The following is a 19,393-nucleotide window of genomic DNA, read 5'->3' as shown; positions in this document are numbered from 1 at the left end:
GTTTCTGCCTCTTTTGTGTTATGTGTGAGGGGGCCCTTAACACTTATCAACAAGTAAGAATGAACAAAGAGCGCTCCAGCACCAGGCAGTCTTGCTTTGTACAAAATTGTGGAATAGTTCTTACCCTATACCAGGTGTAGGATCCAGTCAAAACTTTGCATAATTTTTCCAGTGGGCATGGAACCTTTTTGTTCTGGCCAGAGTGGTTGATTTCATTGTAGAATAATTCCCTGTTCATTTTGCAACTTGCTGGGAAGACCTTAATCTTTAGATAACTGTAGTAACATTTTCCTTGGAAATCAAGTCTGGAAGAAAAGGGAATGCATACATTATTGGGAATAAAGTCTTGATTTGCTGTTGTCAAAGTTTGAGTATTGATATAACCCCAGAGACAGAGAACATGCAGGAACAAAAGTTCAAAGCTCATTAATAAGGGACAGTCCAAGGTCATATGTAGGTCTTCAGCATAATATAAGTGTGGGTGTGGAAACAGACATATGAGTTAACCATTGAACAGGCAGGGAGTCGGATCATACCAGGTAACAATTACATAAAAGTGGCTTTTCATAAGCTAAATTAGATGTGATCAAATGTCAGGAGTATGTATTTACTGTTGTTCATGCACTTGTGGTGTTGTCAGGATTGTTTTAAACATTTTCGGTTTCTGAATTCTTTTTCAGATAATTTTCACAGAACATTGGTTATCTCTGCTATGCACATTGCTTTTTGACACTTGGTTTCTGACTGATAACTGGAAGACAGACAAACAGGCATAAAATTGGAACCTCCATCCAATTTTGGTGGTGTAGGTAAATCTATAACAGAAAAATGAGAGTGACTGAGGCACTTTGGTTGAGATATAATGGAAAATGTACACCAAATGGGCTTTTCAATGTTAAATCCAAATGTTCACAAAATCACCAATCCAGATCTGGATCAAACTTTGTCACTAGTGAATGCCAGTCTGCACCTCACTTTCAAATATGAAAGTGTTTGGGGCATGTTTGATATAAATATATGTAAAGTAACTCCTCTTTCAGATGACTGAATAAGCATTCAATTACTTCAGTACAAATCCCAAGATAGAGTTACTTGGTGGTGATATGACTTGTACTTGAAAAAAGAACCTCCCTCTAGCATTTTATTTTGCACACAGCCCAGTAAGTTCTTCTGACTGGTGATCCTCTTTTTGCTGGTATTAACTTGGGGAGTTTAATTTTAGTGTAACAACCAGCAATAAGATCCACTTTTCTTGTAAAAAGAACCACCTCTGCAAACATTCTGGCTCCAGACCTGGTCAGTGTTGTGACTTACTGGCAGATGTAGGTACCAGAATCCTCAGTGGAGATGTTGAGTAGAAAGAGTGCAGGTCCATGGTAATGCACTGACCTATCCTCCTCAGAAGATAAATGTTTGATCTGAGTGTGGTTTTTATACCAGGTAAAATTTTCTTCCGGATTCACTTCAGAGAAAAAGCGAAGCACATGGTGGAATGCTTGACCTTCCAGAAGCATCAGCTTCTCTGAACCAAGCATTTCACACTGCTGTGCTGTGATGGAGAAGAACACACAGAGAAAGACAGCAGTGATTATGGAGAAAATACATTTATTGCATCAAGTCTGTGAAAACACTCAAACCAGAGTTTGAGTCTTTGATCTTAAATAATTTTTGGGTTGCACAAATTCAAAAAGTTGTCCTGTTTACCCCAACAAGGGCGTAGGTTTGGTCTCAGCTTTGGTAGGGACAATAACACCACCAGCCCACCACCACCACCCCCTAACCCACTCATACCATTAGACGCACAAGTACAGCATAATACATAACATATGACGACATAATGCTGAATAATTTAACACTTTATTTACATTATTAAGTGTGTAGGCAAACAAACAAATAGCTTAAATAACAAAATTGCACCCAAAATCACGAATCTATTCTATAGGCCTACACCTGAGAGAACAAGACAACAACAAAAAAAATACTTGTGGAGCTAACAAAACAAAAAAAAGTTTTTGCAACCAACTGGTGGTTGGCTCTCACTGCGGTATTGTATCACTTCCTGTTCTGGAGCACAGCGGTGTTTTTCTGTATCTGTTAGCTGTTTAATCTGCGCAGTTAGATTGATCTAGTTATCTAGATTACGATTTGTTTCCCAGTGTAATCTTTACGTGCCTTAACTAAAGCACTCCTTCTGCTGAATCACCTCTAAATTATTTACACATTATTCACTTTGCGTGTTTTTAGGAATCCGCTAGCTTAGCGTAGCTACTAGCTCTTAGCCGATTTAGCATGGCGGCTTCTCCTGTCTCTCCCGCACTTTTCTGCTCTGGGTGTGAAATGTTTAGTTATTCCTCGGCCGTCCTTTAGCAGTAACGGTACTTGTAATAAGTGTAGCTTATTCGTAGCTTTGGAGGCCAGGCTGGGCGAATTGGAGACTCGGCTCCGCACCGTGGAAAATTCTACAGCTAGCCAGGCCCCTGTAGTCGGTGCGGACCAAGGTAGCTTAGCCGCCGTTAGTTACCCCCTGGCAGATCCCGAGCAGCCGGGAAAGCAGGCTGACTGGGTGACTGTGAGGAGGAAGCGTAGCCCTAAACAGAAGCCCTGTGTACACCGCCAACCCATTCACATCTCTAACCGTTTTTCCCCACTCGACGACACACCCGCCAAGGATCAAACTCTGGTTATTGGCGACTCTGTTTTGCGAAATGTGAAGTTAGCGACACCAGCAACCATAGTCAATTGTCTTCCGGGGGCCAGAGCAGGCGACATTGAAGGAAATTTGAAACTGCTGGCTAAGGCTAAGCGTAAATTTGGTAAGATTGTAATTCACGTCGGCAGTAATGACACCCGGTTACGCCAATCGGAGGCCACTAAAATTAACATTAAATCGGTGTGTAACTTTGCAAAAACAATGTCGGACTCTGTAGTTTTCTCTGGGCCCCTCCCCAATCAGACCGGGAGTGACATGTTTAGCCGCATGTTCTCCTTGAATTACTGGCTGTCTGAGTGGTGTCCAAAGAATGAGGTGGGCTTCATAGATAATTGGCAAAGCTTCTGGGGAAAACCTGGTCTTGTTAGGAGAGACGGCGTCCATCCCACTTTGGATGGAGCAGCTCTCATTTCTAGAAATCTGGCCAATTTTCTTAAATCCTCCAAGCCGTGACTATCCAGGGTTGGGACCAGGAAGCAGAGTTGTAGTCTTACACACCTCTCTGCAGCTTCTCTCCCCCTGCCATCCCCTCATTACCCCATCCCCGTAGAGACGGTGCCTGCTCCCAGACTACCAATAACCAGCAAAAATCTATTTAAGCATAAAAATTCAAAAAGAAAAAATAATATAGCACCTTCAACTGCACCACAGACTAAAACAGTTAAATGTGGTCTATTAAACATTAGGTCTCTCTCTTCTAAGTCCCTGTTGGTAAATGATATAATAATTGATCAACATATTGATTTATTCTGCCTTACAGAAACCTGGTTACAGCAGGATGAATATGTTAGTTTAAATGAGTCAACACCCCCGAGTCACACTAACTGTCAGAATGCTCGTAGCGGAGGCCGGGGCGGAGGATTAGCAGCAATCTTCCATTCCAGCTTATTAATTAATCAAAAACCTAGACAGAGCTTTAATTCATTTGAAACCTTGACTCTTAGTCTTGTCCATCCAAATTGGAAGTCCCAAAAACCAGTTTTATTTGTTATTATCTATCGTCCACCTGGTCGTTACTGTGAGTTTCTCTGTGAATTTTCAGACCTTTTGTCTGGCTTAGTGCTTAGCTCAGATAAGATAATTATAGTGGGCGATTTTAACATCCACACAGATGCTGAGAATGACAGCCTCAACACTGCATTTAATCTATTATTAGACTCTACTGGCTTTGCTCAAAAAGTAAATGAGTCCACCCACCACTTTAATCATATCTTAGATCTTGTTCTGACTTATGGTATGGAAATAGAAGACTTAACAGTATTCCCTGAAAACTCCCTTCTGTCTGATCATTTCTTAATAACATTTACATTTACTCTGATGGACTACCCAGCAGTGGGGAATAAGTTTCATTACACTAGAAGTCTTTCAGAAAGCGCTGTAACTAGGTTTAAGGATATGATTCCTTCTTTATGTTCTCTAATGCCATATACCAACACAGTGCAGAGTAGCTATCTAAACTCTGTAAGTGAGATAGAGTATCTCATCAATAGTTTTACATCCTCATTGAAGACAACTTTGGATGCTGTAGCTCCTCTAAAAAAGAGAGCTTTAAATTAGAAGTGCCTGACTCCGTGGTATAACTCACAAACTCATAGCTTAAAGCAGATAACCCGTAAGTTGGAGAGGAAATGGTGTCTCACTAATTTAGAAGATCTTCACTTAGCCTGGAAAAAGAGTCTGTTGCTCTATAAAAAAAGCCCTCCGTAAAGCTAGGACATCTTTCTACTCATCACTAATTGAAGAAAATAAGAACCCCAGGTTTCTTTCAGCACTGTAGCCAGGCTGACAAAGAGTCAGAGCTCTATTGAGCTGAGTATTCCATTAACTTTAACTAGTAATGACTTCATGACTTTCTTTGCTAACAAAATTTTAACTATTAGAGAAAAAATTACTCATAACCATCCCAAAGACGTATCGTTATCTTTGGCTGCTTTCAGTGATGCCGGTATTTGGTTAGACTCATTCTCTCCGATTGTTCTGTCTGAGTTATTTTCATTAGTTACTTCATCCAAACCATCAACATGTTTATTAGACCCCATTCCTACCAGGCTGCTCAAGGAAGCCCTACCATTATTTAATGCTTCGATCTTAAATATGATCAATCTGTCTTTGTTAGTTGGCTATGTACCACAGGCTTTTAAGGTGGCAGTAATTAAACCATTACTTAAAAAGCCATCACTTGACCCAGCTATCTTAGCTAATTATAGGCCAATCTCTAACCTTCCTTTCTCTCAAAAATTCTTGAAAGGGTAGTTGTAAAACAGCTAACTGATCATCTGCAGAGGAATGGTCTATTTGAAGAGTTTCAGTCAGGTTTTAGAATTCATCATAGTACAGAAACAGCATTAGTGAAGGTTACAAATGATCTTCTTATGGCCTCGGACAGTGGACTCATCTCTGTGCTTGTTCTGTTAGACCTCAGTGCTGCTTTTGATACTGTTGACCATAAAATTTATTACAGAGATTAGAGCATGCCATAGGTATTAAAGGCACTGCGCTGCGGTGGTTTGAATCATATTTGTCTAATAGATTACAATTTGTTCATGTAAATGGGGAATCTTCTTCACAGACTAAAGTTAATTATGGAGTTCCACAAGGTTCTGTGCTAGGACCAATTTTATTCACTTTATACATGCTTCCCTTAGGCAGTATTATTAGACGGTATTGCTTAAATTTTCATTGTTACGCAGATGATACCCAGCTTTATCTATCCATGAAGCCAGAGGACACACACCAATTAGCTAAACTGCAGGATTGTCTTACAGACATAAAGACATGGATGACCTCTAATTTCCTGCTTTTAAACTCAGATAAAACTGAAGTTATTGTACTTGGCCCCACAAATCTTAGAAACATGGTGTCTAACCAGATCCTTACTGTGGATGGCATTACCCTGACCTCTAGTAATACTGTGAGAAATCTTGGAGTCATTTTTGATCAGGATATGTCATTCAAAGCGCATATTAAACAAATATGTAGGACTGCTTTTTTGCATTTACGCAATATCTCTAAAATCAGAAAGGTCTTGTCTCAGAGTGATGCTGAAAAACTAATTCATGCATTTATTTCCTCTAGGCTGGACTATTGTAATTCATTATTATCAGGTTGTCCTAAAAGTTCCCTAAAAAGCCTTCAGTTAATTCAAAATGCTGCAGCTAGAGTACTGACGGGGACTAGAAGGAGAGAGCATATCTCACCCATATTGGCCTCTCTTCATTGGCTTCCTGTTAATTCTAGAATAGAATTTAAAATTCTTCTTCTTACTTATAAGGTTTTGAATAATCAGGTCCTATCTTATCTTAGGGACCTCATAGTACCATCTCACCGCAATAGAGCGCTTCGCTCTCAGACTGCAGGCTTACTTGTAGTTCCTAGGGTTTGTAAGAGTAGAATGGGAGGCAGAGCCTTCAGCTTTCAGGCTCCTCTCCTGTGGAACCAGCTCCCAATTCAGATCAGGGAGACAGACACCCTCTCTACTTTTAAGATTAGGCTTAAAACTTTCCTTTTTGCTAAAGCTTATAGTTAGGGCTGGATCAGGTGACCCTGAACCATCCCTTAGTTATGCTGCTATAGTCTTAGACTGCTGGGGGGTTCCCATGATGCACTGAGTGTTTCTTTCTCTTTTTGCTCTGTATGCACCGCTCTGCATTTACTCATTAGTGATTGATCTCTGCTCCCCTCCACAGCATGTCTTTTTCCTGGTTCTCTCCCTCAGCCCCAACCAGTCCCAGCAGAAGACTGCCCCTCCCTGAGCCTGGTTCTGCTGGAGGTTTCTTCCTGTTAAAAGGGAGTTTTTCCTTCCCACTGTCGCCAAGTGCTTTCTCACAGGGGGGTCGTTTTGACCGTTGGGGTTTTTCCGTAATTATTGTATGGCTTTTGCCTTACAATATAAAGCACCTTGGGGCAACTGTTTGTTGTGATTTGGCACTATATAAATAAAATTGATTTGATTTGATTTGATTTATTTCTTGATATGAAATTATCATGTTATTTCATGATGCGCTATTTTCACGTTATAACAAGAAATTATCACATTATTTCGTGATATGAAATTATCACGTTATAAGAAACTATCATGTTATTTCATGATATGCAACTATCACGTTATTCCGAGATATGCAACTATCACGTTATTCTGAGATACGCAACTATCACGTTATTCTGAGATATGCAACTATCACGTTATTCTGAGATAAGAAATTATCACGTTATTCTGAGATATGCAACTATCACGTTATTTCGTGTTAAGCATTTATCATGTTATTTCATGATATATAGGCTATTCAGGTAATTCAGCGCTTCAACACTTCCCAGGTTCAGTCAAGGAACATGGCTCGTCTGTGATGTAGGGGGATTTAAGGATCAATAAAAAGCATGAGCCAATACTTTTGCTATTTGTTTTCACTATAATAAGAGTAAAAAAAAAAAAAGCAAACAGCCTTAGATAAGTAGCGCCCTTTACTGGTATTTTAGCGCCCTCTAGTGGCAGAATAGCAGAACAGGTATATGGCTGCGTATCAAAGTAAAACCATATTGTTTTCACGTTATAACGTAAAAATACCATGAAATAACGTGATAAATGTTTATCACAAAATAACATGCAAATGTCATAATTCGAAATAACGTGATAATTTCATATTATGAAATAACGTGATAGATTCATATCTCGGAATAACGTGACAATTTCTTATCACAAAATAACATGGTAAGTTCACGATAAAACGTGAAAATACCATATCATGAAATAACATGATAGTTGTGCATCACGAAATAACGTGATAGATATCACGTTATAACGTAATAAATATCACGTTATAACATGAAACCTTTCACGTTATTACATGTTACTGAGTCAAATTATATTTATATGGCTGGCAGCTCCACGTCGCCGTACGGCAGAGATTGGATGGGAACTCATTACTTTGTATGGAGAGGGGGTGGGCTTTCAAATTACTTTGTCCCGGGCGGCCAATTCCAGAAGCAGCCCTGTGTGTGGTGTGTCTTTGATGCCGCCTGAGTGCAACGCCTGCAAAATGATTCTTGGGTGTCAGAGAGAGATGCGTGTTTGGGCAACCAACTGAAATTATCGTACATTTTGGATTTTTTCCCATTATTGATCGTACATTTATTGATCGTACATCGTACAGAGGGCAAAGCTATCGTAAAAATACGATAATTATCGTACATCTGGCAACACTGCACCGGAGCCACCCATCCTCTCTGCTCCGGGACCTCCCACTTTACAAATGAAGCACTGCCTGCCACGAGATGCGCTTTGTTTACGTCCATGTGAGAAGAACGTGAGCCAATGAAATTGCAACATGGGTAACCCTGTCACTCTGGCACGTCGAAAACACAAAACGTGACGACTACAATTATAGTATCGAGTTCGCAAAAAATAGTGAATGATTTTGTTATATATATAAAAAATGCTAAATATTGGTAGGGACTATTTTGCCATCCCAAAATATTGGTTGTGACTTGTCCCTATGGTCCATATGCAAACCTACGCCCCCTGTACCCCAACAACATAATAATAATACAAAACAAGCAAAAAGAACACAAAGTAGCCATGAAAAAGACAAAGGGCCCTATCTTGGTTATCTATAGCACCTGTTCTAAGGCAGTGCTTCCCAGTCTTGATGCCTCATTCATAACTGTTGCGCACGCACGAAACAGGACCAAAAAGATGTGCACAACAATATTAACATACATTGTGAGTTATAAAAACAAACTATAAAATATTCACATATGTATACCAGCAATGACCCATGTGAACGAACATTTTGTAGAGGGTTTATTGTGGGTTGCAGCAGTAAACATATAATAATACCATGTGAGTGAGTCACAGCTCATACATGTAAGTCCACTTAATAACATGTCACATACACATGTACTTTACCATAAATTTAAAAAAAAAATTGCTTATGTTTTCAGCAGCATGGTGGATTAGTGGTTAGCACTGCTGCCTCACAGCAAGAAGGTCATAGGATCGCTTCCTACCTGGTCCTTGGTGTGTGAGGTTTGCGCGGGTTCCCTCCAGGTGCTCCTGCTTCCTCCAAAGACATGCTGGTTTGGTGAATTGGTGACTATAAATTGACCGTGTGTGTGTGTGTGGGGGGGGGGGGGTCTCTCTATATCTGGCCCTGCTGCTAGTGCTGCATCAAACAAATATACATCATTACCTTCCTGCAAAATTACATTAAAAATAAGTGCACATTATTTTTGCTTGCCAAATCTCACTGTGAGAGATTTTATCTGAATAAAGACTGTGGTGACATCACAGCAGTGCAAAGATAAATAGCTGGTCATTTATTCTATTATTTGGAATGTTTCATGGTGATTCCTGTGGTAAGATTTGTATAGTTTGTAAAGCATATTATAACTTGTCAAGTTTATGTATGTAAGTGAGTGTGGTGTCAAAATTAACAAGAAAAGCAGCACCCTGTGTAAACGGTCAAAGATGAGCTAAAGATGACTGCCTGAAGAGAACATGTAAATTTCCACAGTCATTGATGATATGGGGCTGCATGTCAGGTAAAGGCACTGGGGAGATGGCTGTCATTACATCATCAATAAATGCACAAGTTTACGTTGATATTTTGGACACTTTTCTTATCCCATCAATTGAAAGGATGTTTGGGGATGATGAAATCATTTTTCAAGATGATAATGCATCTTGCCATAGAGCAAAAACTGTGAAAACATTCCTTGCAAAAAGACACATAGGGTCAATGTCATGGCCTGCAAATAGTCCGGATCTTAATCCAATTGAAAATCGTTGGTGGAAGTTGAAGAAAATGGTCCATGACAAGGCTCCAAGCTGCAAAGCTGATCTGGCAACAGCAATCAGAGAAAGTTGGAGCCAGATTGATGAAGAGTACTGTTTGTCACTCATTAAGTCCATGCCTCAGAGACTGCAAGCTGTTATAAAACCCAGAGGTGGTGCAACAAAATACTAGTGATGTGTTGGAGCGTTCTTTTGTTTTTCATGATTCCATAATTTTTTCCTCAGAATTGAGTGATGCCATATTTTTTTCCCTCTGCTTGGTCTAAAAAAGTAACCGTTACTGACTGCCACAATTTTTTTTTCCTGATTTCTTATAGTGTTTCTTAAAGCCAGAAAGTTGCCATTTGAAATGACTTTAGTTTTGTGTCATGTCTGTGATCTGCTTTTTTACTACAAAATTAAACAACTGAATGAACATCCTCCGAGGCCGGTGATTCCATAATTATTGCCAAGGGTTGTATATACTCAACAAAAATATAAACGCAACATTTTTGGTTTTGCTCCCATTTTGTATGAGATGAACTCAAAGATCTAAAACCTTTTCCACATATACAATATCACCATTTCTCTCAAATATTGTTCACAAACCAGTCTAAATCTGTGATAGTGAGCACTTCTCCTTTGCTGAGATAATCCATCCCACCTCACAGGTGTGCCATATCAAGATGCTGATTAGACACCATGATTAGTGCACAGGTGTGCCTTAGACTGCCCACAATAAAAGGCCACTCTGAAAGGTTCTGTTTTATCACACAGCACAATGCCACAGATGTCACAAGATTTGAGGGAGCGTGCAATTGGCATGCTGACAGCAGGAATATCAACCAGAGCTGTTGCTCGTGTATTGAATGTTCATTTCTCTATCATAAGCAGTCTCCAAAGGCGTTTCAGAGAATTTGGCAGTACATCCAACCAGCCTCACAACCACAGACCACGTGTAACCACACCAGCCCAGGACCTCCACATCCAGCATGTTCACCTCCAAGATCGTCTGAGACCAGCCACTCGGACAGCTGCTGAAACAATCGGTTTGCATAACCAAAGAATTTCTGCACAAACTGTCAGAAACTGTCTCAGGGAAGCTCATCTGCATGCTCGTCGTCCTCATCGGGGTCTCGACCTGACTCCAGTTCGTCGTCGTAACCGATTTGAGTGGGCAAATGCTCACATTCGCTGCTGTTTGGCACGTTGGAGAGGTGTTCTCTTCACGGATGATGCGAAGGAGATGTGTTGCACTGCATGAGGCAAATGGTGGTCACACCAGATACTGACTGGTATCCCCCCCCCCAATAAAACAAAACTGCACCTTTCAGAGTGGCCTTTTATTGTGGGCAGTCTAAGGCACACCTGTGCACTAATCATGGTGTCTAATCAGCATCTTGATATGGCACACCTGTGAGGTGGGATGGATTATCTCAGCAAAGGAGAAGTGCTCACTATCACAGATTTAGACTGGTTTGTGAACAATATTTGAGGGAAATGGTGATATTGTGTATGTGGAAAAAGTTTTAGATCGTTGAGTTAATCTCATACAAAATGGGAGCACACACACACATACATACATACATATATATATATATATATATATATATATATATATATATATATATATATACACACATACATACATACATATATATATATATATATATATATATATATATATATATATATATATATACATATATATGTGTGTGTGTGTGTGTATATATATATATATATATATATATACACACATACACACATATATATATATATATACATATATATGTGTGTGTGTGTGTGTATATATATATATACGAGGTATGTTAGAAAAGTATCGGACCTTTTTATTTTTTCAAAAACTATATGGATTTGAATCACGTGCGATTACATCAGACAACCTTGAACCCTCGTGGGCATGCATGAGTTTTTTCACGCCTGTCGGTTACATCATTCGCCTGTGGGCAGGCTTTGAGTGAGGAGTGGTCCACCCCTCCCGTCGGAATATCTTTGTCTGAGAACTTCCTGAAAGACTGACGCTTTGCTTGATCAAAATTTTTTCAAAAACTGTGAGGCACATCGAAGTGGACACCATTCGAGAAATTCAGCTGGTTTTCTGTGAAAATTGTAACGGCTGATGAGAGATTATGGACTGTTGCTGTCGCTTTAAGGACTGCCCATGGAGCGGGACGTCGCGATGTGCCCTGAGCCACCGCTGTCTGCCTGTTTCGAGCAGAAAGCTTCCAAATTTAAGCCTCTGTTGACCCAGGACGTCGTGAGAGAACAGAGAACTTTCAGAAGAGGTCGGGATCAGCAGTTTATCCGGACATTCCACTGTTAAAGGAGATTTTATTAATAAAAGAAGTGCGGACGGGTCCGCACGTCGGGACGCAGCCGGCGCGGTGCGGTGGCACAGGAAAAACACCTCCGTGTTGATAACCATTTGTAAAAACCAGGCGGCTTTTGATGGCTTTCAGTTGAGTGAGTATCTGAGAAATTGTTTAACAGCTGGACATGTTCCAACTTGTCCTTAAGGCTTCCAACGGAGGTGTTTTTCCTGTGCTGCCGCACCGCGACGGTATGGCCTTGCCTTACAATATAAAGCGCCTTGGGGCAACTGTTTGTTGTGATTTGGCGCTATATAAATAAAATTGATTGATTGAATTGACTGATATATATATATATATATATATATATATATATATATATATATATATATATATATATATGTATATATATATATATATGAGTACCTTGCATGGCAACACGCGTGTGTGAGTGTGTCTGAATATGAGGCATCATTATAAAGCGCTGCAGAAATGCAATCCATTTAATACATGACCTCTTAATTAGGCTGTCAAATTCCAGTTTGTGTGCTTCACTTTTCTATATTATGTGATATCAAATGTTTCATTTATGCCCAGCATATCATAATATATATTATTTAAAAGTTGTATTCCCTTGATCTTTTTTTTTTAATATAAATATTCTTGGGGGGCAAATTCTACAATTAGCCATAATTCTAGGTGTGCTGTTGTGGACATTAGCCAGCCAGTTAGTCAGTTATTGCTTCCTGTGAACAGAGAAAATCTAGAAGTACCAAGGGCTCAAGGAGCAACTGGAGCGGCTCCAGGAGATTCCAGGCACAACTTCAGAGGTCTCTGTCCAGAAGACTGCAGTCCCAAGAACAGCTAAGATACTGCGCCGAACCCTCAAACTCCCAGGCCTCTGGTAGAGGACCCGAGCTACATGACCACATGATCTAGCACAGACGTGTTTGCCGAACACCTCAACTTTAATTTTGCACAGTTCATGTTGTACACCGATGTCATATACTTTAATATTACAAAAAAATCATTAATTAATTTATCTTGTGGATGAAATCAGCCCAATAAATGATCAAATCTTTGCATTCAGAGTCACCAGATGTAATTCAATTAATTACCAGCACTCAAAAAATATTAAACTGAATTAAAAATAATTCTAAATTTAGTTTCTTACCTGTAAAATTTACTGCACCTCCATGTTTAAAAGTCACCACCCACATAAGAAGGAGAAAGTGGCTGTTATCCATCATGAAGATCTGAGAAACAGCAACAGTTATTTAATTACTATGTGCACACACCTTTTATGTTACTAAGCTTTGTGTGTCACAGAGTCTACAGAATTTGACTTTCTAACATATACAGTCAGATTATTCCAAAAAATAAGGTACAATAAGCAAAAACTCTACATCCTCATGAATTCTTCTTCACCCCATACACAGAACAAACCTGCACCTGGAAGTCACATGGTATGTGATGCTACAAAATAATAAATAAATATGTTAGCCTTTAGTAGATATGAAGGAGGATATCTATTCAGTAGTTTAAAGTCAACAACAAACCCTTAAACCCTGCAGCAGGGCTTTGTTGTGTTTAACAGTTTGTGTGTGAGTTTCCAGGAAGAAAGATTATGTCTGGAAAAGAATGCCAACTTTATTACAGCCATGATACAGAACAACCCAGTAGTGTTTCTCTTGCTGCTCTCACAAACACTGTCTCAGCAGTGTGGCAAAACCCTTATATAGGCCTGAGTCTCCCTTCTGGTTCCTCTGGAGGCAGAGAGCGCATGATCTCGCACAGACCCCTTTATGTCTTCCTGAAATCTGTGCTGCAGGAACTGGTTCCATGCCATCCGGGGGAACTGTTATTGTCCCACAGTCCTCAAGTTCTGTGTCTTGAGGTGAGTTTATCTCAGTCACTTCAAAATCAAACACATACTCAGCATCAGAAGCCTCATTTTGTACATTACTTCCCTCATTCACATTCTATTTGTTTAACAGCTGGTATACGTGTCCCATTCACAGACACTAAATAAGTCACAGGACCCAGAATGCAGTTAATCGATCCCGTCACCCATTTCTCTCCTCCCCCGTAGATTTGAACAAGTACCACTTGTCCTACAGTGAAGCTCCTGAGTCTGCCCTTAGTCTTAGTCTGGACTCTTTCTGTGCCAGTCGATCTTAGACCATTTCAGAGAAATTTGGTTTTACCAAAGACAACCCTGTTCAAACCTGTCTTTTCAGAAACAGTTCAGCTGGAGTTTTTCCAGTTGTCACATGTGGTACATTTCTGTAACCAAACAAAAAAATTGCAACACAGTGTTGCATATAACTGACCATCAAGTGCTTTGCTTTCTACCAAAAACCTCTTGAAAGTTTGCACCAGCCGTTCAGCCAGTCTGGTCGATGCTGGATGGTATGCTGAAGTTTTGATGTGTTTTGCTCCAGTCAATTAGGAATGTCTCAAATTCACTTGAAATGAAATGAGGTCCATTATCAGTTACTACCTCTTTAGGTAACCCATAAGCAGCAAACAAGTTTCTCAAAAATCTGAAGGTTTTGCACATGATACAACCCCAATTCCATTGAAGCTGGGACATTGTGTAAAATGTAAATAAAAACAGAATACAATGATTTGCAAATCCTCATCAACCTATATTCAACTGAATACACCACAAAGACAAGATATTTAATGTTCAAACTGATAAACTTTATTGTTTTTGTACAAATATTTGCTCATTTTGAAATGGCTACCTGCAACACAAACTAAAACTCTGTTTTAAATTAGCTGTCTTTTACCTTCTTCAAAAGCCTTGCCACATGACACTGACCACTCCCATTTGGCATCGTTCTGTAGCAACCCTGTCATCCGTGCTATCACTGCTGACAGGTTCGGTATGAACTTCCCATAGTAACTCTATAACAACAGAAGACCTTAACTCTGTCACAGTACTTGGAGGTTTCACTTGAAAAATAGCCTCACATTTGTCTTTCAGTGAGTGAATTCCCTCAGCATAGATTAATCATGTACCCCAAATATGACATACTGTGCTGGAAAAAGTCATATTTGTCACTGTTTGCTCTAAGATTGTGATTTTTTTTTTTTTCAATCTTTTCAGCACTTCTTCCAAATTTCACATCTGTTGCTCATGGTCCCTTACTGTAATTAATATGTCATCCAGTTAACATATGACACCATCTAACCCTTGCAACACTTGATACATCAGCTATTGAAATAAGGCAGGTGCGCTGGCCACACAATACACCACTGAGTATCTCCCACATAGTTCCTCACAGTGCCACTCTTTTCGCAAAAGACCAGTTTAACAGTAATCTTTGATTACACTTCCTTCCCAAGTCTATTGACTTGGTACAAACCCTTTTTTTTGTTGTTGTTTTTTGTTTTTGTTTTTTTTTTTGTCAGGAGCATTTTCAAATCCTCATTCAACTCAACTTGCTGAAAATTATCCACCTTTGAATGTTAACTGTGTAGGAGGCCCATTCCCCATAACCTACTGCGGTTATAACCCGGACATTTATGTTTTATTTAACTGGGCTTTCACAGCATCCTTCATAGCACAAGGCACAAGTCAAGGTTTGCAAAACTTTGGTACGGCCCCAGGTGTAACCTGTAGTTTGGCTTTGATGCCTCTCACTTTCCCCAGGTTCTTATCAAACACCTCTCAGTATCTCCCACACAGTTCCTCAACACTTTCAGTTACCACTCTTTTGACAAAAGACTAGTTTAACTGTAATCTTTTAATCCACTCCCATCCCAAATGAGTTGGACCATTATCTCCTTTCACAACATACAAGATCAATGAATGAGTGTTAGCTTTACACTTCACTGCCACTTGAAGGAGCCCTTCTACCTCCAAGGGTTCATTACTCTGCCTTCAACTCACCGTTATTTGGTGCCAGTTTAAACTTAGAAAACCCGCTCTTGTACACTTTTCAGATATTATAAAAACAGATGCACCTGTATCAAGCTCAATTTTAAGTTTCTTACCACGTAACAACTAGATACTCAAAGTGTGGTTTTCTTTCACCATCCGTCTTTACTTCAAATAAATTCAGATCAGTGCTCTTTCTACCTATCTGTGGTTTAACCACAGGTTTTTTATGTCCTCATGTTGCATCATAGGTGGCTCCACCTCATGCTGGGTGATGCCTCTCCTTCTTCTCCTCGCAGTATTGAAGTCATGTCTCCTCTCTGTGGTACATTTGTCATCAGATGACTCCTGAAACCATCAGGCTGTGTAGCACCTCCCTTCGTGGGCTGTCACCATAGGCAGATTCTTCCTCTGGTGGGCTTTCAGTCTCCATTCTCATCAGATTATTGGTGGTCAGCCTGGCTCCGCTCTTCTTCTCCACTGACAGTCGTGCTGTTTTTGGTTGTCATTTATGGCACACCCACTCAATATGGCCTTTTTTCAGACATTTTAGACATTACGCATTTTTAAAATGACAGTTCTCTGGCGTATGTCCACTTCGTTTACATCTGAAGCACGGCTGGCTCTGTTTTCCTTCCATAATAACAGTTTTGGTTTGCTGATTTTATCTCCAAAATTCACTGCATTTTTCTTTAACATCTCAAAAGTCAAGCTTATTTCATTAGCATCTACAGGGTAGAAGTCCTTAAACTGAGCAGCAGCTAACAAACAGTCACGTAATCTCTAACTTCTCACACCACAAATGAATCTGTCCCTTAAAGCTTCACTCAAAAAAGCTCCAAATTGACACATTGTTGCCATTCCCACAGACTTGCCAAAAAGTCACTAATGGATTCATCTGTCTTTTGCTTTCTGGTGTGAAATTTAAAATGTTTGGTGATGTGGTTAGTCTTGGAACAAAATGTTTCCTTAATAAGTCAAACAAATGTTACATTTGGCTGGTGTGTTCGGTGCACATAAATCAAACAGCAAGGTGTGTGTGTCTGTCATCTGACCACCATCAAAAATACTGCCTTTGTCTGAGTGCCATCCAGGTCCAAACTATTTGCCAGACAGACCTGCTTCAACTGGTCCCCATATTCTTCAAAGTTTGCCATGTTTCCATTAAAGTGAAGCTCCGGTCCCCTGCCAAAAACCATTTGTGCCATTTTCGGTGCCATCTCTTCTATTTGCGTGCCTTTTTATCCTGGATAATCCCATCCTCATCGCCAACAATACTGTTGTCTTTAACAGTTTGTGTGTGAGTCTCCAGGAAGAAAGACTGTGTCTTCAGAAAAGAATACCAACTTTATTACAGCTATGATGCAGAATAACCCAGTTGTGTCTCTCCTGCTGCTCTCATATCCCATCACCAACACCGTCTCAGCAGTGCGGCATAACCCAGCCTTATGTAGGCCTGAGGCCCCCTTATGGTTCCTTCTGGACACCACAATTTTAAGGGTTTGTTTCTCCCCATCAGGGGTAAAAATTCTAAATAATTGCCAGACAGTGTGAATTTTGATCACATTGCCATTATCATACTATGAATCCCTTATTTAAATGTCAAGGAATACAATTATGTTATTATAACAAAAAAACAGGCCTTACAGCTTTAAGAAGCAGCTTGCATTGAATGAGTTTATTGTTTAATGGATGGATTGGCTGTTAAAGTAACAAATGTATGAAATGGACTGACTTTAATTTGCTTGCATTCTGTCCTGTGGAAGTGCAGCATCAAAGAAAATACATGCATCAGACTGGCACTCTGTATCACCAGATAACATTATCTATCATTATCTAATAGATTACAATTTGTTCATGTAAATGGGGAATCTTCTTCACAGACTAAGGTTAATTATGGAGTTCCACAAGGTTCTGTGCTAGGACCAATTTTATTCACTTTATACATGCTTCCCTTAGGCAGTATTATTAGACGGCATTGCTTAAATTTGCAGTAATGCTGTAATGCAGTAATCTGCCATCATGTTGCAGTTCCATCGACCTTGGTAACATTCTTCCATCACTTTGATGTCCTGATGGAAACACTCACCCTGCTCCTCACTTACAGGACAGGAATCAAATCAAATCAATTTTATTTATATAGCGCCAAATCACAACAAACAGTTGCCCCAAGGCGCTTTATATTGTAAGGCAAAAGCCATACAATAATTACAGAAAAACCCCAACGGTCAAAACGAACCCCTGTGAGCAAGCACTTGGCGACAGTGGGAAGGAAAAACTCCCTTTTAACAGGAAGAAACCCTGATCTCCCTGCGCAGATACAGCAGTCAGATTTTTAAGTCTAGATTGAAGACCCATCTTTTTTCCCTGTTTTATTGGTAGTATTTTTGGATATTGTGTGTTTTTTATTCTTTTTACTTACAGGAATCGTATGCAAAATGTGTAAAATCGTAGCTGCTTCCAATGGCTCCTACACCTGTTGCTACAACATTTGGCATTTAGAAAATGTGTGGCCATTCACACTATCATCACGAAAACAGTCAGCAGACAATCACTGTCAAGCTGGATGTGAAATTTGTCTAAGTGCCCCTATGAGTGTGGAGTTCCAAAAAGCCACACACATGTGGTGCATGTGTCTTGCATGTGCGCGCATGTGTCATGCCCCCCCCCCCCTGCTGCCCCAACACATCTGGCATGCCAGGGAAGGGGGGCACATTTGCATAAAATGCTTATATGTATGTACAGATCTCATCACATGGGGGCAGACAGCGAGGTGTGATTGCACACAGCACGGGGTGGTGCCTGTCAGCTGATCACAGCACACTGACAGCTGGATGACAGCTCAGTGCACACAATCTTCTTATCTTAGGGACCTCCTAGTATCATATCATATCACCCCAATAGAGCACATGTTATTCAATGTGCATACAACCCCTGGCAAAAATGATGAAATCACCGGCCTCAGAGGATGTTCTTTCTGTTGTTTAATTTTGTAGAAAAAAAGCAGATCACAGACATGACATAAAACTAAAGTCATTTCAAATGGCAACTTTCTGGCTTTAAGAAACACTATAAGAAATCAAGAAAAAAAGATTGTGGCAGTCAGTAACGGTTACTTTTTTAGACCAAGCAGAGGAAAAAAATATGGACTCACTCAATTCTGAGGAATAAATGATGGAATCACCCTGTAGATTTCCATCCCCAAAACTAACGCCTGCATCAAATCACATCTGCTCCTTGACACTGACCCTATGTCATGAAATTGACCCTATGTGTCTTTTTGCAAGGAATGTTTTCACAGTTTTTGCTCTATGGCAAGATGCATTATCTTCTTGAAAAATGATTTCATCATCCATAAACATCAGAAAAGTGTCCAAAATATCAACGTAAACTTGTGCATTTATTGATGATGTAATGACAGCCATCTCCCCAGTGCCTTTACATGACATGCAGCCCCATATCATCAATGACTGTGGAAATTTACATGTTCCCTTCAGGCAGTCATCTTTATAAATCTCATTGGAACGGCACCAAACAAAAGTTCCAGCATCATCACCTTGCCCAATGCAGATTCGAGATTCATCACTGAATATGACTTTCATCCTGTCATCCACAGTCCACAATTGCTTTTCTTTAGTCCATTGTAACCTTGTTTTTTTCTGTTTAGGTGTTAATGATGGCTTTCGTTTAGCTTT

General features: G+C 39.9%; 1 protein-coding gene and 1 long non-coding RNA gene across 2 annotated transcripts in view; both read right to left on the bottom strand.

Moving 5' to 3' along the window:
• The window catches only part of il1rl1 (interleukin 1 receptor-like 1), a 51,394-nt gene extending 49,859 nt beyond the window's left edge, over positions 1-1,535 (bottom strand). The window contains exons 1-2 of the mRNA XM_034186068.1: positions 1,315-1,535; positions 125-305 (exon numbers count right to left, since the gene is read on the bottom strand). Of these exons, the coding sequence (XP_034041959.1) occupies positions 125-305; positions 1,315-1,535 (402 nt within the window). The remainder of the gene's footprint in view (positions 1-124; positions 306-1,314) is intronic.
• A 3,725-nt stretch (positions 1,536-5,260) lies between these two features.
• LOC117525371 lies at positions 5,261-7,810 on the bottom strand. The gene is made up of 3 exons (XR_004565023.1): positions 7,595-7,810; positions 6,179-6,181; positions 5,261-5,271 (listed from the first exon to the last, which is right to left on the bottom strand). It is a non-coding gene; the product is annotated as an uncharacterized LOC117525371 (long non-coding RNA).
• Positions 7,811-19,393: the final 11,583 nt, after the last annotated feature.

This window comes from Thalassophryne amazonica, chromosome 14, assembly GCF_902500255.1.
Source record: "Thalassophryne amazonica chromosome 14, fThaAma1.1, whole genome shotgun sequence".
NCBI classification, from domain to species: domain Eukaryota; kingdom Metazoa; phylum Chordata; class Actinopteri; order Batrachoidiformes; family Batrachoididae; genus Thalassophryne; species Thalassophryne amazonica.
Note: the sequence above shows the minus strand (reverse complement) of the source record. Positions and strands in the feature narration are given on the sequence as shown.